This window comes from Rhynchophorus ferrugineus, unplaced genomic scaffold (genome assembly GCF_030347505.1).
Source record: "Rhynchophorus ferrugineus isolate W39M unplaced genomic scaffold, kcgeb_rfMv2 rfM6, whole genome shotgun sequence".
In the NCBI taxonomy this organism is placed as follows: domain Eukaryota; kingdom Metazoa; phylum Arthropoda; class Insecta; order Coleoptera; family Curculionidae; genus Rhynchophorus; species Rhynchophorus ferrugineus.
In genome coordinates this window covers 4842518-4870015 of record NW_027472585.1, presented here as the reverse complement: position 1 = coordinate 4870015, position 27498 = coordinate 4842518, and the positions used below count along the sequence as shown (strand labels likewise).

Genomic DNA, 27498 nt, shown 5'->3' with positions numbered 1-27498 from the left:
TAAAAATAGAACCTCTTAGAAAGGCAAATCTTGTGCCACAGTGCAAGAGATGCCAATTACATGGACACACACAAAAATTCTGTAAAAGGGAACCAAGGTGTGTAAAATGCTCAGGAAAACACATCACGGGAGAATGCAAAAAACCCAAAGGAACAAAAGCGAAATGTGCGAATTGCAATGAAGCGCATCCAGCAAGCTACAGAGGATGCGTAGTTGCGAAAACATTCCAAGAGAGAAGAAATAAAATCAGTCAGGCTAAAGAGCAAAAAACAGTGACTCAAAATAAACAACCAAAAATGTACAACGAAATCAACGATGAAATGACCTATGCTCAAAGCATAAACCAAACCGCTCAAAAAGAAACAAAAAAAGAAGACGTTACAACCAACGAACTGCTATTGAAACTTATAGCAAAGCTGGACAACCAGGAAAAGATTATTGAATCGTTTTCTGAAAGATTACTTAAACTCGAAAACAATAGGGCGGTGGCCTCAAGAACTAAAAATGGCAAGTAAAGACATCCGCATCGCAATTTGGAATGCTAATGGGATTCAGAAACATCACGCTGACCTACAAGTATTCCTAGAATTGCAAAAAATAGATATTTGCTTAATATCTGAAACCCATTTGACAAAGGAATCCTTTATTAAATTTAGAGGATATTACTTTTACCACACCATTCATCCAGCTAACACAGCAAGAGGAGGAAGTGCAATAATAATAAAAAATAATATATGCCATCATCAAGAACCCGGACTCAGTTTAGCAGAAAATCAGGTAACGGCAGTAACTGTTATATCTAGCAAATACAGGGTTACATTAGCTTCCATATATAGCCCTCCAAGATACAACCAAAAAAAAGAAAATTACTTGAATGTTCTAAACAACCTAGGAGAAAAATTTATAATCGGTGGTGATTTCAATGCTAAAAATACAAGATGGGGATCTAGAATGACGACAACTAAAGGTAATGAATTACATAAAGCAGCTGCTGAGCTAGGGTGCAGTTACATGTCGACAGGAAAACCAACTTATTGGCCTACCGATCCAGAGAAAACTCCAGACCTGTTAGACTTCTTTATAGCTAGAAACATAACCACTAACTACATGGAAGTTGAAGAAAATTTTGACTTAAGTTCAGATCACACACCTGTGATTTTGACGCTGAGTGAAAACATTATAAGAAAACAACAAAATCCAACATTAACCAACAAGAGGACAGACTGGGAAGGATTTGTTGAAGAAATAAACAATCGAATTCAACTAAATGTTCCCCTTAAGACAGAAGACCAATTAAATTATGAAACCGAAAAATTCGTTGCAGACATCCAACAGGCTGCTTGGAATAACACTCCAGAAATTAAAACTTCAACCAAAGGAATAAATTACCCGAAAGAAATCAAGGAAATGGTAGCTGAAAAACGAAAACTACGGAAAAAATGGCAGCAAAATAGAACACCTGAAAATAAGAATATCTTAAACAACATAACACAAAGGTTGAAGAGGGAAATTTTGGAAATTAAAAACAATTCCATAAATAACTATCTACGAAATTTAACAGATGACAAGAACACAGACTACTCGCTCTGGAAAGCCACTAAATACCTAAAACGATCCTGTCTACATAGTCCTCCGATAAGAAACATGCATGGAAGTTGGGCACGCAGCAACCTGGAGAAAGCAGAAGCATTCGCTGACCATTTAGAGAAAACTTTCAAACCAAACGAAAGTGAAATTGAACATACTTTACCGGACATAGACGGCGAAAATTCGACAATTCAATTAACAACTCCGAAAGAAGTCACCAACGTTATTAAAACTAACATCAAGCCAAATAAATCACCAGGCTATGATTTAATAACAGGGCAATTGCTGCACAATCTGCCAAGAAAGGGTATTATAAAGCTCACTAACTTAATCAATGCAGCATTTCGACTGAAATATGTCCCAGACGTTTGGAAAATGGCTGAAATAATAATGGTTCCAAAACCTGGAAAATCACCAAATGATATAAAAGCTTATCGACCTATCTCACTGTTACCGATGATAGCTAAGGTATTTGAAAAGCTCCTCTTGAAAAGATTAAAACCAATTATAGAGAGAAAAAACCTAATACCAACACACCAGTTTGGATTTATTACCAAACATTCAACGATTGATCAAGTGCATAGAATAACAGATGTTATTGAAAAAGCCTATGAAGATAATAAAGTATGCTCAGCTGTATTCTTAGATGTAGCACAAGCTTTCGACAAGGTATGGCACAAAGGCCTCGTCCATAAGCTACAGAAAATATTACCGAAGCAACACACCGAACTATTAAAATCTTACATCACAGCCAGAATGTTTAGAGTGAAACAAGAGGAAGCTTACTCTACAATAAAAGAAGCTAAAGCAGGTGTACCACAAGGAAGTGTACTGGGGCCAATTCTGTACCTACTTTATACATGTGATATACCACAAATCGAAAACATTACAATGGCTACATTTGCTGATGATACTGCTATTCTTGCTGTCGGAAACAATAGCGAAGAATCAACCCGAAAACTACAACAGGCTACTGACGCTATAAATAAATGGACCCAAATCTGGAAAATACAAATTAACCAAAACAAATCTGTGCATGTTCAATTCACCTATAAACAGGCCGCGCTTACACCATTGACCATAAACCACACTGTCATACCATACAGCAATAATGCTAAGTATCTCGGAATGACACTTGATGCAAAACTACGGTGGAAGGAACATGTCAAAAAGAAAAGAAAAGAACTTGAGTTAAAATATAGAAAAATGTATTGGCTAATTGGAAGAAAATCTCAATTAACTATACATAATAAATTACTTCTATATAAACAAATATTAAAACCTATATGGACATACGGAATACAATTATGGGGATGTTCCGCAAAAAGCAACATAAATCTAATACAAGTTTTCCAGAACAAAGTCCTAAGAAGCATCGTAGGTGCACCCAGATATTACCGGACCATTTATTTACATCGAGATCTTCAGATACCGACTGTCAATCAAGAAATTAAAAGAATTGCAAAGAGACATGAGGAGAGACTTCACTCTCATGTTAATTTCGAAGTATTACAACTCTTGGACAACACCAAAACCGGACGCAGACTCAAAAGGACCAAACCATTTGAACTTGTGTAGTGTGTTGTAGTGTAGTGCAGTGAGGTGCATTAGAAAAAACTCAAAGTGTTAAAACAATTATTATTATGTTAGAGACTATGTAGGACTGATGAGTCCTATTAGATATATACCTAGATTTAAGCTATTATAAGGACAAATTGTAGGTTAGTCGGCAACGACTAGTAACAATGTATATAATTATAATAAAAAAAAAATATTTTTTAAACATTTGCTGTTATAATATAGTTATTAAGTATATTTCTTCTTATCAATTACTTAATTCAGTTAGACTATCCGATAACATAAACAATGCTTTCGGAGAATGTTTATGTAAAAAGCTTTTAAATGTATAACATGATACATACTATAAACAATTAAAAATACTACAATTTATAAACAGTTATCTAAAATAAATAGTATTTATGGGACGGAAGAACGCAAAACCACATATAGTTTTGAAATTTTATTTTTTATATAATGAAATAAATTATACTTAGTGTTTTATATTTCGTCATCTTTAATAATTGGGTTGCAAATACCAGTAACAACCAACGAAGAGTCGCATGATGATCTCGAAATCAAATGCATTTAGGAAGTGTTCAAAGATTTCTCCTTTTAACATGAAACATGAGTTGCTAAATCACAGCGACGTGGAAGCACTATAGCTGCTGGACAACACGCAGGAAATCAGAAGATTGAAGTAGCGTTGGGAACTATCGACTGAAATCGACTGTCGACTGTTTAGTAATTGACTACTTTTTACTATCGACTGTTTCAGTAGCTATTTTGGGTTCGACTGATTTTGTTACTAATTACTATCGTCTGTTTCAGTCGTGTACTTTTAGTTACTATTTTTGTTTCTACTAGTTTCATTCGACTGAATTTTCAACGTTCTGGCTCAGTCGTCCTAGCCACGAACTTGACAAAAATGTACCCAATTTATGCTTCCATAGATTTATATGTAATATATATAGTTTTATGATTTTTGTGGTAGTTTGCTTGTAAATAACAATATATTGTATATTAATATAGCAGCATTTTGGAACGATATTCAAGATTGTTAATGTAATAGGGTAAAAAGATCAAAATTGTGAATGATTAATAGTAAAATACTTTTGACTGTTTTTACGGCAATAATAGGTATATAGTTATTGTGTGATCATTTTTAATTATGACATGGATTAATTGTTTTTCTATGATTAGGTATATGTTATTTAGCATTTAGGGTTATTGTACATCTTTAGTTTTTAAATTTTTGTTTAAGTTCTATTGTATTGTCTATATTTATAATAGTATATTATTTAAAAATAGGAATTAGCCTATTAAGATACGATAAAACATTTGTGGGGTATTATTCCATTCCATAGAAACATTCAATTTCTTTTTAGAGATCTACAAAACATTCACATAGAAAAGTAATTCTACTTCGTTTAAAATGAAATTATTAATTGCATGTTAACAAAATTCAGTAATTATTTTTTTCCTTTTCTTTTTTAAAGTAAGTACGTGAAGGAATATGTACATCTCCGTCCTTTCCTCTCTCACAATTTATACAGGAAAGGATTCGTACATCTTCGTCTGACATCACGAATTGAAAGAACAGTGGAACCGTGCATTTGAATGGAAATGGCAATTACTATTTTCAGTCGCTAGTTTTTTGACTATCCACTGTTTCAACTGTCTACAGTCGATAATTGTGAAAGTGAATCAAACCGCACGAATTTGTTTATTGTAGAAGTGTATTCTTAACTTTAGCCGAAGTAGTTTTGTTTTATTTTAATTTGGGATTTACATACTGATACCCGTACTCGTACCCTTGCTTATATATTAATGCAAGTATAACAGAACAGTAGTAATAAATTAATTTGTAAATATAAGATGTAATTAATAAAAAAATGTATCGAACTTTGGTTTTGAGATTTCACCTTTCGGATATTAAGTAAATCTTGAGAATTTTGGCATTGACATATTACATTTGTCGATATATTTGTATATTTTTAGAAATATAGTCGATATAATGAAGAGCCGCGACGGAATCTGATTGGTTCATTTCGTTCTATGGTTTGTTTATTTTGCACGCCATTTTCATTGTGCCCTATATAGAAAACAGTGTGGTTAGATTTTTGTAACGTTAATACATTAAATTATTATTTTATTTTATTACTATATACAAGTCGGTAGTTGAAATGCATTCTCGTTCTAGAAAGTGTTGTGTGCCCGAATGCACAGATAGTGAGGAAATGCATCATCGTTTTCCGTTAAAAAAGCGATCTGTAATAAATGAGTAGAAAACGTACTTATGAACAATTTAGTGGTGGTGAAAATAATACCACGAGCCCAGAATATGTACAAATGGAAGTGGATCAAAATCAAAATTATATAGAAGGTAAATTGAAGGAGTCAGTCATATTTCTGTTCATAATTGTTGCCATTAATTTCTAAACTGTCTTACTATATTTGCCTATTTCCATCGTACCAGGCCCACAACCAGAGTGTTCGAAGCAAGTATCATCGACATTTGAACAAACTCCGGAAGGTAATGGTGAAGTTTGTATTCATTCAGCCAATATCCCCCTTTCTGCTCATTCTTACTGTTAATTACTTGTCTCTATAACTTCAGTCCAGATGTTCCTATAAGAGCAAACAAAGTTTCACGTTGTACCGTTTATGTTGTACATCTCGGGTTATTTAGTAAATTTTTTTTAAAAAGATATTAAGTGTGATTTTTGTTTACATACAATTATGAATAAATCAGTAGATCCACAAACTGAGACTGATTTTATAGAGGCAAGACAATATCTCGTGCCCCAGACTCTAACAAAATTGTTTTTTATACTGTTCAGTAGGTCTTTGAGCTATGTCTTTTATTTTATTCCGCGATTTTGCCACGTCGATAATATAACAACATTTTTGTCAAATGTTTAAAAAAAGTAAATTTGAAATCCTTCAATTGTACATTCCATAATGATCTTTCGGATAACATTTAAAAGTACGTATGGAAGAGATAATTTTGATATGCAATGCACCAAAGTATTTTGCTTATGGTTTTATATATATGTACATAATATTTATATTTTATAGATTATACTTATATTTATTTAATGTTAAATATTATATTTATATGTATATTTAATTGAATTTAATTTAATAAATAATGTCTTATGTCATTATTTTATTTAGATTAGAATTTTATGTATGTCAAAGCCAAACTGAACTAAAACTCAGGGTTAATTCGGCAACATTGCAATATTTCGACGTCATAAATATCTATGATGCATTAAAAAAAACTTTGAGTATACTATAGATATTAAGCAAAATTGTGTGTATATGACGTAATAGAATATAAAAAAGATGTAGTAGATAGATTAAATAAGCTTTTTGTTTATTTTTATTCAGTTATTACAACCATTTATATGTACATATTTTATTTTAAGACGTTTTTTGCCCTAAAAATTTAATTTTGATTAATTCTTATTTTTTAGTGAGTTCTTTATTTATTTTCTGAAGTGAGATCAATTTTTTTGTTAAAAATATCTTTTACTTTGTCGCGTTGTATAGACATCAAACAAAAATTAAACGCTTTTAATTTGACATTCCACCTAGATCTCCGCCCACGTAGACGTCGTCTTTAATCCACCGTCGAAATTGGCGCGGGAGAAATGATGATTACAACTCCGGTCCATTCGGCCACTTAATTCTCAACGGTGTTCTGTTTGTTTTTATGATTCGCTGCGAGCGGAACCTTTTAGGGGGCGCCCGCCGCAAGAATTATCCCATTTGATCGGGTGCCGGGTCGGGCGTTCGTGATTGTCGCCAGCGGTCGCGCGTTTTTCACGTTTTTCGCTCGACGTTTATTATTATTGCAAAACGGGGTATCGGAGATTCGGTTTTAACGGCCGCCGAACTGGAAAAGTAGACGGTTTCGACGGGATGGGATTACGTTCGGCATATGTGTGTGTGTGTGTGAGTATATTTTCGCGTTAGTTTTGTCGGGGTGGAAAACGGATAAACGGGATCGATTTTACGGGATTCAATTTGCATTAATATTTAAAAAAATCCTTGTACTAGATATTATATGTTATTAGCTGACCTGGCGAGTCCTTGTACCTCCTAACTTAGCTTAGTTTATGATCTTGAAATGCGATGAATATATTTAGTTGACAGTATGCAAGCAAACAAGCCATTGTGTCTTGAATATATTCTTGCGTATGATGCAGATTACCAGTACATGATAACGATAAACAGTCACGACATATTTCAACTCTATACTTGGTAAATGTTTACTTCACTGCAATTAGAGTCCTTAATTTAGATCCTTTATAACAGTGAAACTATTGATGACAGTGTTTAATGTTTAAATGATATCCACCTTCTCCTTTCTAAAATATCAGTGGATATTACAAAGCATCGTAAGAACGATGATTGTGTTAGATTGTTTGCACCATGTTATCTCTGCGTTGTACACGTATATCTCGACGTTGCCAGTTATAATAATTGCAACTTGAGTTGCAAAGTGCTCCCCATATGGTACTTTGTATGGTTTAATAATTTTGATGATAAATAACATAGTTATCATTTTGTAATCTATTGGTTTGGACCATTTGTGTCTATTGGTATGATTTTACATAAACGTATCCAAAGTTGTAACCATTTTATTCTCTCCATCTGCTCGATACATAGTTATACATGTTAATTTTTAATCGTAAAACTTTCTTTTTCTTTTTGTGTTTGCTCATAAAACCAAACTGGCGTGCAGATATTAGATTTTTTATATCAATAATTGGTTTTAAGATTTTTAACAGCAGTTTTTCAAATAAGTTGAGTATTACTGGTAGCTGTGAATGTATGTTTTAATCGAAATTCCATATTAATCAAGTGGTGCTGAGTTTTAAAATTGTCTTTCTTCTACCTAGCCTGGTGATTTATTTGGATTGATATAACTTTTTAAAGCTTTGTAGTTATAAAACATTCGCTGATCGATAGTTTATGCCCAAAATCAGTTTAATTTGATTTAAAGGTTTATTCTAATGATTAGGTAGTAATAAAATTAAGTGATTTGTGATGGTTGCTAAAAAGTTTTTTTTTTAACTTTTGAAGAGTCTGTGACAGAGGCTAGAAGAACTTCATGTTAAAGTGAGAAAAATGTATTGGCCATTTGGAAATTCCAAATTGCCTACATATATTAAATCCTATATAAATTAATCTTGAAAGCTTTTTGGACTTTAACGGCATTCTACTGTGATTTGTGCTGGCAAAAGGAGTACCCATCTGATCTAGCGCTTTCAGAATAAAGCACTGAGGAATATTGTTGATGCACTGATGAGGTACTGCTGAAACAGATATCCATCGAAATCTTCAAAAAAATATTGTTGATCAAACCATCGTCAAATTTACCAGTAACCACAAATAAAGGTTACTCAACCATTTGAACTTCGGGGCTCTGGATAGCCTCCTGGGCAACACAAACCTGATGAACCTTTATGAGTTAGTGAAACAATGTTAGAGTAAATCAAATTATTGTCCAGGTTGCGCTACACGCTAACTTCAGTTTAGTTAAGTTACTAGAACACATGACGAACTAGTGAGTACCTTAGCTTAAGTATCATATGACACATGGAGAGAAAAGGCTCATAGATGGTGCTAGTTTTATAGCATTCACCATTTTTTCAGTTAGTACTAGCATTAAAAAAAGAGCTGGTAAAATATCATGATATTCTCCTAATAAGTATGTCAGTTATTGTGCTAAGAGTGACACTATTTATGATATTGTAAAACAATGGGTCAAAAACAAATTCGTGTATTAATTTCACACTTCATTTTTGATGGTAAAAAATATCGTTCAAGCGAAGCTATGACTTGAAAGTGTAATAAGGACTCCATCAGAAACAACAATAAACGTGTTGTTTTGTTAACTTCAAACGTGGTTGTAGAGCCATCGATCATGCAGAACGCAGTGGACGTCCAAATGAGGTGGTAACACCAGAAAACATAAAAAAATCAACAAAATAGTTTTGAATGAATGATCGAAAAGTGAAGATGCGTGAGTAATATCGTAAGGATATCAAAAGAACGTGTTGGGTTTATATTGCATGAGCATTTGAATATGAGAAAGCTCTGTTCAAAGTGGGTCTAAAGTTTGCTCACTGTTGACCAAAAACAAGAACGTGTTGATAATTCTGAGTGGATAGCAACTGGTGACAGGCCTATATTGAGGCAAAAGATAAATCGTTCTACAAAAGTGGTATTGAAATGTTAGAGCGGCGCTGGAATGATTGTGTACGTGACGAAGATTACGTTGATGAATAATGCCAATTTTGAACAATAGAAACTGCATTTTCTTTTGTTACGCCCGGGACTTTTCAGCCCATGTGTTAGTATTTTAAGTTAGAACAAAATTGCTCACTCATCTATACAAAATATCATATTGTAATGAAACTAAAACATCTGTAATGGTTATTTTAAGTTAATAGAAAAAAAGGTTTTTTAAACTTTTGGAATTTCTGTGGCTGTCTTTTTTTAATGAAATAAAATAAAGAGCTTAAAGTCTGAACGTATTTTTTTTATAGGACCATTGAACTTTTTCCCATTCTCCCCTCCGGTTTTTGTTCACCCCGCATACATTTTCCGAAACGGTTATTTTTAGAAATGACCGAGATTAGAATGTTGACCGTAAAAGCACGGATTTAACACTAAAACACGAACCGAACAAAAACAATATCCAGCGCCCCGTCGGGCTCTCTGAAGACGCCTTTTCCTAGTAAAAAGTCCCGCGGCGACGGCGTCCACATGCCCGGAGCGACGGGGCCCGATCTCCGGGGCACGTTTTCAATTATTTTCTTGCGCCGATTTTTCTTCCCGCCACCGATTGGTGGGATCTAGTGGCAATTCCAGTCGATGGAACGTCCCGACTAGTAACTAATCTCTTTCTAAATAACTAATTTCACCGAAAGGGTCATAGATTTTCTATAGTTTGTTTGTCGGGAAAGATTTATTTCCACGTTAGGGGGCCCGTGTGTTTTTGCCAGGTTGGTTAATGAACCCTCTTTAGTATGCCATTAATGTTGACGGATTTTTAGTAGTTGGAGTTACGTATGATATTAGTTTGTTTAATACAATTCACTGGTATAATATATAGTTCTATAATCACTGCAAAATTTGGGTCTAATTTAGTGATTTTAACATTAAATAATTTGTTATTTTGTTATGGGTTGGCTAAAAAACATAAAAGAAGTAATAAGACATACCATAATAAATCAAAATCGATTCAAAATCAGTAAAAAAATCATTTAAGTTTGTATTTTTCGTTATTTAGAAAGTTTGCAAAATATCACTCAGCAAATTATCTTCTTCTTAGGTGAATATTGTTTTACATCAAATAATTTTTCAGGTGACAATTTTGACAGAGACGTCTAAATTCCACGAACAGTTTTTTTTATTGTTACTCGTCATAGAAAAAATAGAAATTTCACGGTATAGGCGACCTTGGGGAAATGTTTTGTTTAGTTCAATCAACGGTAGCGCTGCGATCGCAAATTGTGATTACTAGTTTAAATTCCTTTTGCCGCCACTAACATGGAACGTGATTGGTCGATCAAATTGTGTGAAATCAGCATTTTCTATGGGCGTCCATTTTTAATTTTGTTGTTTGAAGGTTTTAGTTTTTGTTTAGATCAAGAAATCTTCGTTTTATGTTGTGCATATGTTTTGTTTTACATTAATTATTATGGAGTGATAATATAAAAATTGATGACAATGCGTCAGTGTAGTAAAAGATGTAGTGAACTGGGGTAAAAATCTACTACGGAAATTAGGCATCGTTTCCCAAAGAATGATCTCGCTCCTTTCCAAAAATGGGTTGATCAAGTAAACAGTAGTAAGTTACCTGGATAAAACACAATGCAAATATATCAACGTCATGGTGTCTGTCACGTACATTTTAGTGAAAAATTTAGAATTACCCTTTCTTCAGGAACAGGTATTAGGGTAAATGCATATCCAACATTGTTTTTATCAGGTATATATAAAATTATCTATCTACTACATATCTGTTTATATATTGTTTGTTTACAGAAAATCAAAACCTACTTATGAAGATGTTAATGGTTATAAAATTCAATTAACCTACCAAGTTGTTCGTGTGCTGTCAGTGTGATTTCTCTACATAAAGAAGTCTTACAAGAAAGTAATAATTAAGATAACTGGATTATTAGTAGTAATAAATACTACTTTTAATTGTAAAATATCCCTAAAATATTTATAATACTTAACTTTTTAGAACAATCAGTATTCAATAATTTTAATAATTTCATATATAGTATTCAATAATTTTATAGTTAATATTTTATTGTATATTTAAATTTGATTGCCTTGTTAAGAAAATATTTCTTACGGTGCCATCAATTAAAAATTTAATTGCTACTTTTAGAGGATTTATTACTTTAAAGAAATCTATTGTGTCTAAATTTACAAATAACTACAATTGTTTAACAAATCTTAACCAATATTGCTTAAAGAATTTTGTTGGATCTATTACAGGTCATGAAGGTAGAAACAGCATCTTTCACTTAGTATGTTTGAGTAATCTTTAAAAGGGCTCATCATCACTTCAATTTGAGAAAATTGTGAAGATGATGAACATGTTAAATAACTTATATTCTTTTTTAACGGGAGATCTAGTACCACTTGAGGTTGTTAAGTCACCAGTTGAGTCTATAATTTCAGTTCCAGAGAACTTTACTCTGACGAAAACAAGAGTCTAATTTTGTGTTTTAGTCTTATTTCAGGCGATTTAACAAAACTTCCGAAAAAGAGACAACATGCAATATTTGTCTACATTCTATATTAAGTAGTTCCACAGATTAAATACTCTAAAATCTACATTTTTAGTGTTTCAACTGTCCAATCCATAGTGATTTCCAAGACCAAATTTTAAAAGTTATTATAAGGTGTGATTGTATTTTTGGTTTAATGAAGTTAATGCAATATCAAGAGGGAAGGATTTAAAGTTTACCTTCAATATATCAAGATAAGTTAGAACTTTAATAGATCCCATAAAATTGATGGCACTAAACAAATATGGGAAGGCATTATAGAAGAATTATAGATCTTTTAATTTTGCCTAGAGTTCATAATTGTTTTTCTGTTGCTTTTGTTTATATATATTTATATTATTTACACTTATGTGTATTTGTGTAGGACTTTATTTCAATAAATTAATTTTAAAAATTAAATTTGGATTTTTATTCAAATACTATTATCGAGTAAATGTGACGTCACAAAATAATCAGGCGAAATGGCAGACCAATCAAAGCAATGTATTTTCCTTACAGGTTTCTACATAGCTATTTTAAACTAATCAATCAAATTCACGTTGTCAGCGCTGCCAGTGATTGAAATAAGCAACATTTTGCGCCACTACTTACCATTGGAGTTGCACACCCCTGTTACTCATAGTGGTTAAACAAATAGTTCAGTTTGCAATGACCATTTTTTATGATTATTTTATATTTTGATCTTATGATATATAATACATACATGACATATAGAAGGTCATTTAATTAAGTGATCTCGCGTGTAAAATATCTTAGTTAGTTCTATTAGAACGCAGCATCAACAATGACACGCAACACTTTGTTTTAGAACCGTCGTATGATGGATATATTAGACTTGCCAGCAGTACCCCGTACTTGGTTTCCATATGACCAAATAGGCTTAGGTATAGATTTGTATAGCAATATCGTGTTATCCAATGATAACTTTGATTTGCATCCGACAAGGCAATATATTTGATATAGTTTAAGTCAAGTTGTTTTCGTTTAGCAAATATGTGCTTCTTTTAGGTAAGTCGTCAGTTTAGATACGTACCAAGATAATTAGCAACTTCAGCTTAGGGAAGTTAACAGTTATTGATATTCACTGGTGGGCTTAGTCTTCTACGCAGAGTGAATGTTTCATGGGTATATTTTGTTTCATTTGCCTTAATGCGTCATGTCTTCAGTACAAGTACGTTGGGTATTTTGATTTAATTATTGAAGCATTGTTTTTTTATGAGCTGTACGAACTGGTATGTTATCATGATAGAAAATTATTTTTTTTATTAAAAACTATTATTTTTCTTTCAAAAGGCTAGAATAATGATATGATTTTATTATTTTTTACTATGTAGATAATTCATAATATGTTAAATATCTTTAAATACAGAAACAATTTTACTTTACTTTACTTACTAAAGTAAGAAGACTTATAATAAAAATAATTTGAATATATGCAGAAACCAAAACAAAGCAATTTTTTAGGATGTGAACGGTTCAAATATAGTTAATTCATTTTTCATTCATTTTATATATCAGCTCTAGAGTAGAATTTGTTTTTAAAAGTTTTTTGTTTTTTAAGGAAAATCTCTTATGAACTTTTATATCAAGGTAGGAGGATTGATTCTTTGAATTTCAGACCATAAACTAGAAGCTGTAGAAGAAGTATTTATACTTCTAATTTCCAGTAATCAGTCTCTGTAGGAACCTGTTGCAATATGTTATAGGTTAGGAACCCATTTTAACTGAACAGGGTAATTTACCTTCAACTGGTACTGGTCGACACTTGTCAAATGTCGACAAAATTCTTCAAGACATTAGTGATTAGACGTTACAAGCAGACGTAACAAGTTAATGTGGCAACATTGCGACGTTTTGACGTCATATATATTTTGAGGACGTACATTGGCTGTTTTATAAGATAGACTATATATAGTCTATCCAAAATTAATTTTTATGTGCGTCATCGACATTTGTAACGTCAAAACGTCGTAATGTTGCCGCATCAACTCTGAGTTTTAGTTCAGTTTGATTTTGACATACAACAAAATTCTAATCTAAACAAAATAATTAAACAAAAGTGTTATCAAATATAATTTATTTTAACATTATAGCACATCTAAAAACTACATTTAGTTATACAGCCACAATAGTTTATAGGTTACAGTTATTACCTCTTATCACTATTGCTTTCAAGAATTCTGACAACTGGACGACTTTTACAGGCTCATTCGTTTACTCATTCGAAGTAATCAGATAACATTGTGTCTCTTTTTAACTAGAATAAAATGAGAAGGAAAATATTGTCTGATTCTAAAACGAAATTACAAATTGCGGCAGGCAATACGTTAAACATCTTGATAACGTCTATACAAATAAACTTTGAATATACTATATAATAATTAGAGTTTTGGGGCTGTTTCTCGTGCTTTCTTTTGGGCTAATCCATCACTGTGAGTTATACCACCCCGTAGTTGGGCGACCAAAAGTAATAATAAAAACGCTTTGAATATACTTTGAAAAATATATTACATATAACAGGTTATATTTAAATGTACATTTTAAAATGAAGTTTATATTATTCGAACTGTTTTATCAACATTATAACACAATGGATTCGAATAGTTGCGACAAGTTACCGGTCCACTGGTCCAGAGCCTCGTAGCGTTCGTCCTCTTTGCCTTTAGCCATCCTCAGCACTTTGTTGAGTTGATCGATTTTTCCATTAATTTGGCCATCAAGTATATAAGATACCACCAGGTTCTCCACCTCGTTCTCGTCCATGCCCAACTCCTGGCTGATGAAGCTCAGCTTGATGTTGCGATAAGGTTTGATCAGACGCACCAGAGCGTTTCCGCGGACGTTCTTCAGCAGTTCCTCCAGGTGTTCGCGGATGAACGGATCCGCCATCAAGGACTCTTTGTTCTTTTCGAATATCTGCACGAATTCCGTGGTGCGACTGTGTTGGAAGGCGTCGATTAGCAACGTCAGGGCGCGTATCTCGGAGTCCTGGGCGTAGGGTTTCGCTTCCTGCGAATCGAACGGGTTTATGGCGCTCTTCATCAGCATGCTGTTGAGAATCAGGTATTTCAAGCAGGCCAGACGGCGCGGGTTTCCGGATTCGTCGTAGTTCTTGAACGCCTCGAAGAAATCCGTGTAGGCTTTTTCGTATTCTCCAGCCCGTAGGTGCATTTTACCCCCTAAAATGTACATTATTTACTGAATCATATATATAACTAAATAGTTGAAAATGATGAAAAAATATATTTTAAGAATTCTAAAATTTTCAGTCTAATCCTAACTTTTGGTTGCCAGATGTGGTTATTGGTATACCTATGTCTATTGTAAGATATAAGCAGGAGAAATGAAATGTCACAGAAAAATGAGGTGCCTAATAAAGATGGACAGAATGAGAAGTAAAGAAACAAGGAAATACCTCAATAGTGAATCATTGGAAGAATACATATATAGGAGGTAACTTCATTGATAAGGGTACTTACACCACATGAAGGACGCAAGATATATAAAGAATATGGAAAGCATGAGTCAGCTGGTATAACGAGAAATAGAGGACAAAATGCAAGATCTGAAATGTAATCGAAAAACTATAAGTTCTAAGAATCAAATGCGGATAGAAGAACACATTTTATTCATTTAAATATAGTTCTGACTAAAGTTGGAAATGGTTAATTATGGATGGATAATTATTTACATAAAACTAGCATCAATTAATTACAATTTATAACTTGTAAAATAATAGCCAATTATATTTTTAAAAATTTAATTAGCTTGTGAGTATTTCTCTAATGACATTTGTAATAATTATAAATAATGTAGATGCATCAACAATAATATTTTGTATTATAATTATATATATTATATAATGTTATATATAATATATAATTATATAAAATGATATTACATATATTTTATATTATTAGTACTTGTTATAATTATTATTGTAAAAAAAGTTTTGGAACTTAAGTTTTGAATTAAGAATTGAAACATTAATGGAAAATATAAATATGTAAACTTACCACATTCTCTAATGACACTCATTATTAATGGATGAGGAACTGCTGATCGAACTCTTAACGATTTCTCATAGAGTTCCTTTAACTTTTTGTTATTCTTTTGTTCGGTGTACATTTGAATTTCTAATGCCAATATCTCCAACATCTGTGTACCTAGGACCGTGACCGTTAAAAACTAAAATTTCGGTTGAAACGAAAATAAAACCTTTGTGGGGATCCATATCGTTCTCTTGACACACACAACTTGCCTTCAGTTCTTTAATAATGGCGGTTAGTTTGGGATATTCCCGTCTCTCCAGAAATACTTTGCCCAGTTTGGTGTTTGTTTTGAACCACAACCGTTCGTTTTTGGCTTTACGCAGAGCCTCCAGAGTTGTTTCGTAAAACTGCTGTAACATTTCGATGTCTTTCGATGACGAAGTGAAATCTAATATTGAGTTAATCGATTTCTCTCCGTGATTTTTTGTTACCGACCCGTTGATGTAACTCAACAGCTCCTTGTATCTCGACATAGTTTCCGTATAGTTGCTAAGTTGAAAATGCAATTTAACTAACTGCTTCAGGGCTTTGAAGCCCCATTCGCCTTTGTTATCGCCTTGAATATCCAAGACTTTTTGGAAAGCGGCGATTGCGTTCTCCGGTTCGTCTTCCTTCAGGGTCTTGGCGAGATAATACTGATTTTCCAGGTCTACGTCAGGTTCCGACGTGCTGTCTTCACTATACTCGAGACCGTACTCACTTTCAAACATATATTCCGACATTTTCTACGATTTATTTCCAATATTATTCGCTTTTAATCGGTTTTTATACTAGACTATCAAAGAATTACGTACAACTGTCAAATGTCAAATAATTTACAAATGGCGACTTGATATATTTTTGGTTAAATGTCAAATTTTGACAACGTTCATTACGAATAAATGAAATTAATTGAAGTTGTTTATCCTATTGGTCTTTTATTCTATATTTTTTATTCGTTGTTATTAATTTATTGTTTAAGCGCCCTCTATTGGGATTAGTTATTACCTTAAATTAAACGGTGTTGTCAAATCTATTTCTAAATATTTATGGTATCTATCATTAACAAATGTTATAGATATAGAAGATAGATAGGCCACTCCTACTAATTTTATCGCCGGAGACAGCGCCGCGGTTCTGTGCTGTACTAAAGTATTTTTCATTAATTACATTTTATTTTAATTAATTAATTCATTTAATTTCATTTTAATAATTACAAAAATCCTATGATTTGCGTACACCCCTCTCTATTTATATCTGTAGTAATCACTATAACATTTGTTAAGATTCATTTTTATTCATAGAGAAAGCTTTACAAACAGATCGTTAGATATCTTATTCACCATCAAAAATTTAGTTACCATATCGTGACAAGAGTTTAGGTCTAGAGAATCTTTGTATGCGTACGAGGGTTTTAGTTTGCAACGTTGCCAGTTATTGAAAATTATTTTTATATTTATATATTATTTTTTATTTATTATATATTTGAAGAATGTATTATAAATAAAATAATCTTCAATAAAAAAAGAATATGTAATCATTTATCAGTAAATAAACGCAACGATAAAATACAAAGTTATGGTTCTTGTAAATTATTCTTATACTCTATATATTCTATAGAGACTTTATCTTCTATAGAAAATAATGTGTATTATGGAATTCACAAATTAACCACAAATCTCAGTTGAAATTCAAGTTTAAATTTAATTAAGTTTAGTATCTATTGTTTTAAACTTATATATTATGTATAAGTTATTTATCTTTATACAAATATATTTAATTATAAAAGGAAAAAGAGAAAATAAAACAACATGTAAGGTGAAAAATATAATTTATTTATCAATATATAATAAGGTAAACATCTATTTATCTTCAAAATTACTCAGTAATATATATCTCTTTGATATGAAGAAACCTCTTTCTCAATTTATTCAATAAAAGCAATGAATGTATTTCAAATTGACATGTAATAAGCACATACAGGCTCTAAAGGTATAAATTCATGGCTATATTTTTTTAACGTTTTATATTGTCCTTCATTTATTATGATTAACAAAATATTTTTTGTTTAAACTAGGGTAGGTACTCAGAAACTAAGATTGTGGCTTATAGAATACACATACTGTGTTTTCACCTCATTTACCCATTGATATATATATATATATATATATATATATATATATATATATATATATATATATATATATATATATATATATATATATATATATATGAGTCAAGTAATGTAGTTCTTTCAAAGTGCCACCTTCTTTTAAATTACATCGTGTTTCATTCTATATAGCATCTATTTGAATTTTATCAGCCAAGAATATATATCAGAAGATATCTTAAATATCTTCAAGCGAGCCAAACCTCAATGTTTCCTGTTCAATTTTAAGAATATGTAAATTTGTAAATTTAAAATAAAAATTTAATAGATATCACCTGGATGGAATGTCCTTATATATCTATTTAGATTAAAAGTGTTGCAATAGCTTTTTGGAGAATATTCCTAAATTTATCCATTATTGCTTGCCATTTATAATGAAAATATAAAGATTACAAGAACAAATAAATTATAAACAGTTCTTAACCTTACCTACCAACGCTAGGGTCAAATCTAAAATGGCTGTTTTAGTACATTGGAATCGACCTCTCGATTTCTTATAAATGGCAACGTCGCATAATCAGGTGGAAGATATCGAAGTTTGCCGAAGACGGTTAGGATTCTCCAGAGCTAGCCATTGCTCTATCAATTCTTCATTTCAAATTAAGAAAATATATGATCGAAAATACGTTTTTTGATAGCCAATGACATCTGTTCGAAATAAAAATTTATCCAATCGAAGATATTTCCCCGCAATCAATCGGATACATTCCAGATCTGTCACATTTTATAGTAACCAATAACCTTTTTATTGGGGACTTACTTGCTCGTTTTTTAAATAGAACGATTCCATTTTTCATCGGTTCGTTCTCGACCTTTTGTCATTTTTACGACCCGCCTCGACGACGTATGCCTTTAAAAAACTAATTTATCATTCAGCTGGTCATAACGCCGCCGATGTTTAGAATGCGTGCAACGTCCCCGCGGCTTTTATTCGCGCTCGCTTATTAAAAGAAAGTAAAATTATTCGCTGGTGGTTGCCGACGGAATTGTACAATTTATGTCATAATTCTTTAGGTTCTGATTTGCTTTTATTAAATTTTACAACAGCCTTTTTAATGTTTATATACCTATTCGTTTACTATTTTGTTACATTGTGCTGAGGTCGCAATTAAATAGGCAGACGCAGTGAAATATTTTTATTCTGTAGTTATAAAATATTATAGTCTAACGAAAACAGTTCACATGTCATCACGATGTATAATATGTTGCCTATTTCAGTTTGACAATTCGGTTCAAAGTTAGACAGTATTTTCATTTTCATTTTGTTCTAGTTAAAAAGTGATACAATGCTGTCTGTTGCAGTGTACTAAGATGACAACTAAATAACATAAGCAGATGCTGTGAAATATTTTTATTCTGTAGTTATAAGATATTACAGTCCATCAATAATAACAGTGAAGTCACGTCATCATAATGTATAATGTGTTATGTATCGCAGTTTGTAAATTTGTCTTAGTCGGATATTATTTTCTCTTGTCATTTTATTACAATTAAAACAGATATAATGCTATCTGATGCGTCCAAATGTTTAACCGAATAGATCTACAAAATTCATCTGGTTGTCAAATGGCTGCAAAATTCTTCAAAACATTAGTGACAATATTAGATGTTCTAAACCAGCAAACGTTGTTTTAGCGCTTTTGCTTGGTTTGATATATTTCAAGTCGCTTTTTAGTATTTGTGTTTATTCTGGTTGAATGAGTTAGTTGGAAACAACTGCGTCTCTAATCAGCTACTTCGAACAAGATCGATATAATGGGGGCTTATCTTGCTAGTAAAATGTGTTAGAGAAGTAAGTATTGATAATGTTAAAAATTAAGTTGCTGCGGTTTTATTGGAAATATATTTTAACTTTTTGCAGCTGCAATAAATATTAGTAAGGACAGTACATCTAAAATATCTCAAGAATTGAAATAAAATATAGCGTAAAATCAAGATCACCTTGATGTTAGGTCTATTGCAGATTAAACTTATGAAATATATAAAACCAGTGGGTAGTTTTTTCGATATAAACGTAATTTTAATTTTCGATTGACATTTTTATGCGGATACGGTTCTATATTTCAAAATAATTAAAATCTAATTGAAATCGTAAATCACTGTTAGGTATATATATTACGTATATAGTAATATACTCTATGATATTACGACTGAAACTCACAAATGATGTCAATATAATATCACCCAATTTATAGGTTATGTTACACATCAAACAATAGGAAATTCATTTTAAACAAAAATTAATCTTAAAATTAGTGTATTGTTAATGTTGTAAGATATTTATGTTCGGAAACGATATATCTCATATATGAGTAAATGTTTGAAAGTTCAATGGTGCTATATATTAAAGTAGAGTGGGTCGCAGATACGATTTTATTGGTTTTCGGATAAGAAAATATTACTCTGGGCAAACTACTTTTAAAAGAAAAGCTGTTAAGCGTAAGAGTCTCTTAACTTTCATCCTTTTCGCGTTGATTTATACCAAGTAGATTTCCGCATTTAGCATATTTTGAAACATGTTTTTATCTTAAATCTTTTAGAGTGCGATAATTGGGTTACTATATTTGAATATGGTTGATGTAGTAGCATTTACATATCTTAAGTAGCATCAGCACGCGATGTTTTATGAGGTAATAAGTTAACAGAATGTTCCGAACGATAGAATTTCGTCTCGATATTTGTTATATTTATTATATATGCTTAATAGTTTGTAATATATATTATATATTATATAAGATATAATAATATTAATAGTTAATAGTAATTAATAGTTCATTATTTTAATTATATATTTATATTCATTATTTATATTATTCATATTCAGTCATATTCATTCATTTATATTCATTATTTTCATTCATTATTTTTACAAAACAGTTGGTATAAGACATTAACTAAACCAGTTCGTTTTATTTCGCAAAACGTTATTATTCTTGAGATAAATATTCAATTAAGGATGGAATATGTATTAAACTTCGTTATTTGAGCGAATAATGAATATATGGAATGATTTATGTGAAACTAAGCTGTGAAAATATACAGGCGCAGAAAAAGTTTGTGCTTGAAAAAGAAAACGATATCAGAATCTTTATCAAAATTGTCCCTGTCTAACTGCGTTGTTGACAAAAACGCGTTTTCTTTATTACGCTTGGGACTTTTCAGGCCATGTGTTATTAGAGAACAGACCAAACTGTCTCACTCATTTACCATTCAGGTAGTTCTAAACCAGATGGCCACATAGTCAGGACAGAAGATCTTCGAAATAGCGCTGGTTCTACCCAAATTTTCATGGTTTCTCTCTATGGAATGGTTTTCTAACTTTTGGTGACTCCAGATGTAAATGGTCCAAATTTCAGTAGACTTTGTTAATTCATAGCAACTTCAGTCTGCCTATGGTAGCCTTACACTTTGAATTATGATGTTTTTCAGCCCGAGTGTTCTATTACTTGGAATACTATTGGCTAGGAGGCTTTCACCATCTTCAATCCATTTTTTTGTTACCTTACAGCTTTAGCTGAGATACTTTTGCCCGAACTTGGCTTAACTACACTATATAGGAACGCTTCGACTAACTGTGGAACGATTGCCAATCCAACATATGTAGATATTAAAATTTCTGAGTTAAATTACATTGTTATTAACATTGTCACTTGCATTTAGGTAAATAGAACGTTGTATCTATCATAAAAAATGACTGAGATAGATCAAAGATAATGGATTTCTCCAACATCGTTAAAGTCTATCAAAGCCATAATCGGTTTGCAAGAACGATGGCTCACGAACACGTAAAAGCCTTTAAACGGGCGTAGGAAAAGCGAAAGGCCAGACGCTGATCGACACTGAAACATCGAGCAAAGCGGTCGACGTGTACCAGCCATAATCGCATCATAAATATCGGATTAGAGTTGCCGTAAAATGGCCGTCAATCGCTCAACAAGTGTTTCAAGGCTTGCACGATATTATCGGGTCAAATACCTGTATCTAAACAGACGAAAATGAAAGTTATTATGATTATTTCTTATTAAAAGTAAAATACTTACGTCTTACTAGTTAAATTCTTGTTGATATTATAAAACAATTTACTTATCAAGGGTTATTGAGTTTCTGCAATAATACAGCCATGTAATTTATTACTAGTGATCGTTCTGTCATAGAAATTCGACTACAATTTATTAAGTTAATAATGTTTCCCACACAATAAAGTAAAGAGAATAATTTAAAAATGATGTGTTAATATTACTAAAAATTGTTTCGACAATATTTTCAAGAACACTAATATATTTAATATATAACATCATCGAACTATTAACTTCTCAAAAATTAAATCCATATGTTTTTTAGTTAGCCCTAACTCTCAAAAGATGCATGTATAAATATGACAGCTGTCGGATCATTAGTTTGTGAATTATAGCATTTTGAATGAACCAACTTTTGTTATTATGAAAAAATAGATAAAAAGGAATTTCGCATGTCGATAATATATTGCTATTTGAAGGGAAAAATATAGTTGAAGCAAAAGTTGGGTTTGATGCCGAGTTTCCGGATACTGCCCCAGGAAAATCAACCACCAAAGATTGGTATGCTAAGTTTAGACGTGGTGGAATGAACACCGAAGATGGCGAACACAGTGGACACCCAAAAGGGGTTGTTACCGATGAAAATATTTAAAAAATCCACAAAATGATTTTGACCGTAAATTAAAATTGAATGAAATAGCAGACACACTAAAGATATCAACTGAATGTGTTATGAACCTAATTACTGTTAATTATAATAATATTTTTTTCTATTTGTCCCATGTGGTCCATCCAGGGAAATTATATAGTTAGTTTTACTTTATCTGCATATTTTCATTACTTCCTTTATGTGGTATATGTGACGTCTGTTATTATAATCAATGTAATATATCATATATTTCTGGTTTTTTTTGAAAATATTGTCAAAACAAGTTTTAGTAATATTAACATATTATTTTTAAGAAATTCTCTTTAGTCTATTTTAAAGGAAACCTGCTTAACTTTATAAATTATGGTCGAATTTCGACGATAGAGCGTGATTAGTATGAATAAAAATTCAGACATGTTTCTGAAACCTCTTTTTCCCCCTTATATATACTCTATTTATATTCAAACATATTATTTTCTAAATTACATTAAAAAAAGTTAAATTCCATAATATTAAACAATCGATATACGTTTTTTTTACATTTGAAGGCAAAACAACAAACAACAGAGGCTTAAATACGATTTTCGTTTTTTTTTTCGATTTTTCGTACAAAAAAAAGCGTAAATATGAAGCGACAAAAGATCCCATTATATTTTGAAATCCTTGCGGAAAAAAAAATCGCAAAAAATTATCGACAATAACTTAAACACACAATTGCCAAGAGTATAATACATCCATTTATACAAGTATAGCGAAATTGGTAAAATTCAAATAAAAGAAAGAAAGAAAGGCGGGCGGGAAGAAGCCATAAATAGCAAATATTCTTAAAGACGTAAAAAGTTCAAAAACCTGTTTGTACGAGAGTCATGATGGGAGAGAAAAAAACGGAACCACCCACGTGATTTCGTTCATTAAAAAGCATAAAAGGCCAATTTATTTCAATTTTAGCGAAAACGAATAGCCTGCTACGAAAATTAGCTACGGGAAAGGCGTTGGATTTTTCTGAAAATGCGACATCGCCACAGATTTTTTTTTATTATTTAATTATTACATTGCTACTAGTCGTTCTACAATTTGTCTTTATGATAACTTAAACTATGTATATAACTAGGAGGTATAACTGGTGAAATAATGTTTATACATGTCACTGCTGTATTTTTTATCATATGCACCTCACTGCACAACACTACACAAGATCAGATGGTTTGATTCTTTTGAGTCTGTGTCCTGCTCTGGTGGTATCCAAAAGTTGCAATACTTCAATATTCTCATGAGGATGGAGTCTTTTCTCATACCTACTTGCAATTCTCTTGCTTCCTTGGCTGACTGTGGGTATCGGAATATGTCGATGTAGTATTTGGCTGCGCCCACAATACTTTTCAGGACTTTGTTCTGAGAAATTTTTATTTTGTTTATGTTAATCTTCGCAGAACATTCCCATAATTGAACTCCGTATGTCCATATCAGTTTCAGTGTTTGTTTATATAATAGCAATTTATTATGTACTGGCAATTGTGATTTTCTTCCAATTAGCCAATACATTTTCCTATATTTCAATTCCAGTTCTTTTCTTTTCTTCTTTATATGTTCTTTCCAGCGAAATTTTGCATCGAGATTCATTCCGCGATATTTAGCGTTGTTGCTATATGGAATATTTAATGTTATTGGTGCTTGTACGGTCTGATTGTAGGTGGTCTGCTTTAGCTTCTTTTGTTGTAGAGTAAGATTCCTCTTGTTTAACTCTAAACATTATGAATGTAATGTACGATTTTAGTAGTTCGGTGTGTTGTTTTGGTAATGTTTTCTGTAGTTTATGAACAAGGCTTTTATGCCGAACCTTATCGAAGGTTTGTGCTACATATGTCTGAGCATACTTTTTTACTTTTGTAGGCTTTTTCAATAACATCTGTTATTTTATGGATCTGGTCAATTGTTGAGTGCTTGTTAATAAACCCAAATTGGTGTGTTGGTATTAGGTTTTTTTCTCTCTATGAACATAGATAATAATAATAAAGATTCAGTTTATATTTTAAAATGTATTTTACTTGTTATTGAGCAGCGTTTTCAATAAGCATGAAAAATTTCTATTAAAAACTAAAAGTTGTTTACTGAGATATTAATGTTAATTGCGGTTTTCAAGATGTCCCTTGCAGATGGCCGCGATATTAAGGGCCATAATCAGTATTATATAATACCTCTTTCCTAAAGAAACAGCTACAGGGATGTACGTCTATTCGTTACTGTCGTTATTCAGTCTAGACAGCTTATATCTGTTGTAGGATTATTTTTGAGTATCGCCTGTACCTTCGCCCGCAAGTTTCTACCCGCATTTCAATGGTGTCTCTCTCTGGAATGATTCTTGGTGACTCCAGATGTCAAAAGTTTACGGCTAAGAAATTAAGCTACTTCAATTCGCCCATTGTTGAATGTTCACCCTGAACTGCAAGCTTTTATCCAAATTCTAGTAGACTAGGTTAATTCTCAGCAAGTTCAGGCCTTTGATGTCCTTGCACATTGAACTGCGAGGCATGTGTAGGGAATCCACGAACTAGGGGTATTTTTCAAAACTTGAACGTTTCTTACTTGGCTTTACTAGCTTCTTAGTTTAGGATTTGAGGTCGTTGAGCGCCTTCAGTCCACCTTTTGAGGCCTTAGAGCTCCAACTGCGATATTTTTGCCCGAACTTTACCTAACTACACCAAGAAATGCTTTGAGTAACTACAGAAGAATTGCCATTCCAACGTCAACGTGTCTACTTTCCTTAATAATCCTAATATAGTACAAAAAAAGAGTATGCATTTAATCTCTAAATCTGTTAAATCTCCTGAATTGAAAATTACACTCTTAATTTTGTAGTTGAATCGTCATTTATTTCGAATGAAATTTTAAAAAGCACTTAAGATTTCCTTTTAAATAAAGTCGGTAGCTTTCTCATACTAAATCTGAGAGAAAAAAAATTACGTTTATTTTTATCGAGATGGAGAACTCCAACGAAATCAACCGTTTTTACGATTTTTTTACAAAAGGGAACGATTAAGGACGAAATAAAAAAAAAGCTACAAAATGAAACTTAAATAGCTAATAAGCGAGGTTCAAAAACCTCGACCAGCTGGTACCAGTATGAAAATTTTATTGGGTTGGCGGAAAGGCGTCACGACGTACTTGTTGAACTATTAATGTTGGTTTATTTTCATTCAAAAGCTAGGCAATGTGGATAACAAAAATGTAAGATATACAATTGCTAATTTCTTAAATATGAATGACAATGATAGATATTTAAAATTTTGAAATAGTAAAAATGTCCAGTTACAACAATTCAAACAAAAAAATCACTGTAGGTCAAATTTTGTTTGTTCTATAACATCAAATAAAACGCCTTTTTTAATTAAATTGTTACTTTTGTACACAAAAACTTGAATGCATTTTTTGTAACACGTTACCATTATAAAGTTATGATGAATTAAAGTACGAGGGTGGTTCAAATATGATAGAGACAAACGCTGTAGATGGCGCACATGTATATTTTGAAAGTCGTGGCTTGAGTATGTAATAGCTGAGTCACTTACGAACAGTGTGGCATAGTTTTCGTCGGGAGCGCATGTTTCACGCGCTTGCTACGACCATAAGTGGACGTCAAGTGCTGATCGCCGTAGCGAAACGTATTGTAATTCGTTTTTTAGAGTGGCTAGGTGTTAAAAAGACGTTAATTTTTTGCGTTTGCGAAATCAGTTCGGTAATGAGTGCCTAAGTAGGGCTGCCGTGTTTTGAATAGGCCAAAGCATTCAAGAGTAGCCGCGAAACCGTTAAGAATGAGATGGAGGAAGACGGAGGAAGGGTCCCAGTTAAAGAAAAGACAACCAGGTCCGCGGGTAATGTTCTTTGTACAGTCTTCTGGGACCGGTGGAGCGTGCTGTACGTCGATTTCCTGCGCACCCAACGTACCATTACTCTAACGTTCTGAAACCACACGTGAAACCCGCTTATCGCTCGAAACGGAGGAGCGTTCCAGCAGGAAGTGCGACTCTTCTCCAGGATAACGCGCGCCCTCATACCGCTCGTCTCACGCTCGATACAATATTGGAATTAGGGTGAGAAGTGCTGGAACATTCCCTACAGTCCGGATTTATCACCCTGCGACTACCACATGTTTGGATTGCTGAAGAAAGTCCTCGGAGGTCAAAGATTCAATATCGACGACGAGGTAAAGGGGTTCGTGCGCACATGTCTGTCTGAGTTGCCCAAGGAATTCTTCGATACCGGCATCAAAAAACTTCCGGAGAGATGGAAAAAAAGGTTAACTAGTGAGGGAAAGTACCTAGAAAAACTGTAAATTTTTGTAAATATTTTCAATAGTAAATAAACCTGTTAGAGTATTTGTCTCGATCTTATTTGAACCACCTTCGTACTATAAATAAATACAAGCCATATGAAAATTTTAAATTATATTTATTTATTTATATTATTAATTTTATAAAAAAATAGTAATATATATTTACATAGAGACAATGGATCAAAATAGCTCAGGTTTAGGTAGTCAATAGAAAAAATGAGCCATATATCCTGATAGAAAATGATCAAATATTAACGTTTCCTCTTGTGAACAGCGGAATACTCTTTTATTATAAACCAGCAGTAATCTTCTAATATTTTAGAATTT

At 32.2% G+C, this 27498-nt stretch overlaps 2 protein-coding genes across 2 annotated transcripts in view; both read right to left on the bottom strand.

Annotated features, from left to right (window-relative positions):
- LOC143198879 (putative G-protein coupled receptor B0563.6) overlaps positions 1-27498 on the bottom strand; it is a 244349-nt gene that overhangs the window by 13821 nt on the left and 203030 nt on the right. The gene's annotated exons all lie outside the window — the stretch shown is intronic.
- Positions 14499-16808, bottom strand: LOC143199197 (COP9 signalosome complex subunit 2-like). Its single transcript, XM_076409020.1, has 3 exons — positions 16194-16808; positions 15992-16141; positions 14499-15154 (listed from the first exon to the last, which is right to left on the bottom strand). Exons 1-3 carry the CDS (start codon positions 16747-16749, stop codon positions 14556-14558), a joined length of 1305 nt encoding a protein of 434 aa, XP_076265135.1. The 5' UTR covers positions 16750-16808; the 3' UTR covers positions 14499-14555.

Coding starts and splice junctions, on each gene's coding strand:
- LOC143199197 (XM_076409020.1), bottom strand. CDS start 16,749: ATGTCGGAATATATGTTTGAAAGTGAGTACGGTCTCGAGTATAGTGAA. Junction 16,142..16,193: donor CGATATGGATCCCCACAAAG/GTTTTATTTTCG, acceptor TCACGGTCCTAG/GTACACAGATGTTGGAGATA. Junction 15,155..15,991: donor GAGTGTCATTAGAGAATGTG/GTAAGTTTACAT, acceptor TGTACATTTTAG/GGGGTAAAATGCACCTACGG.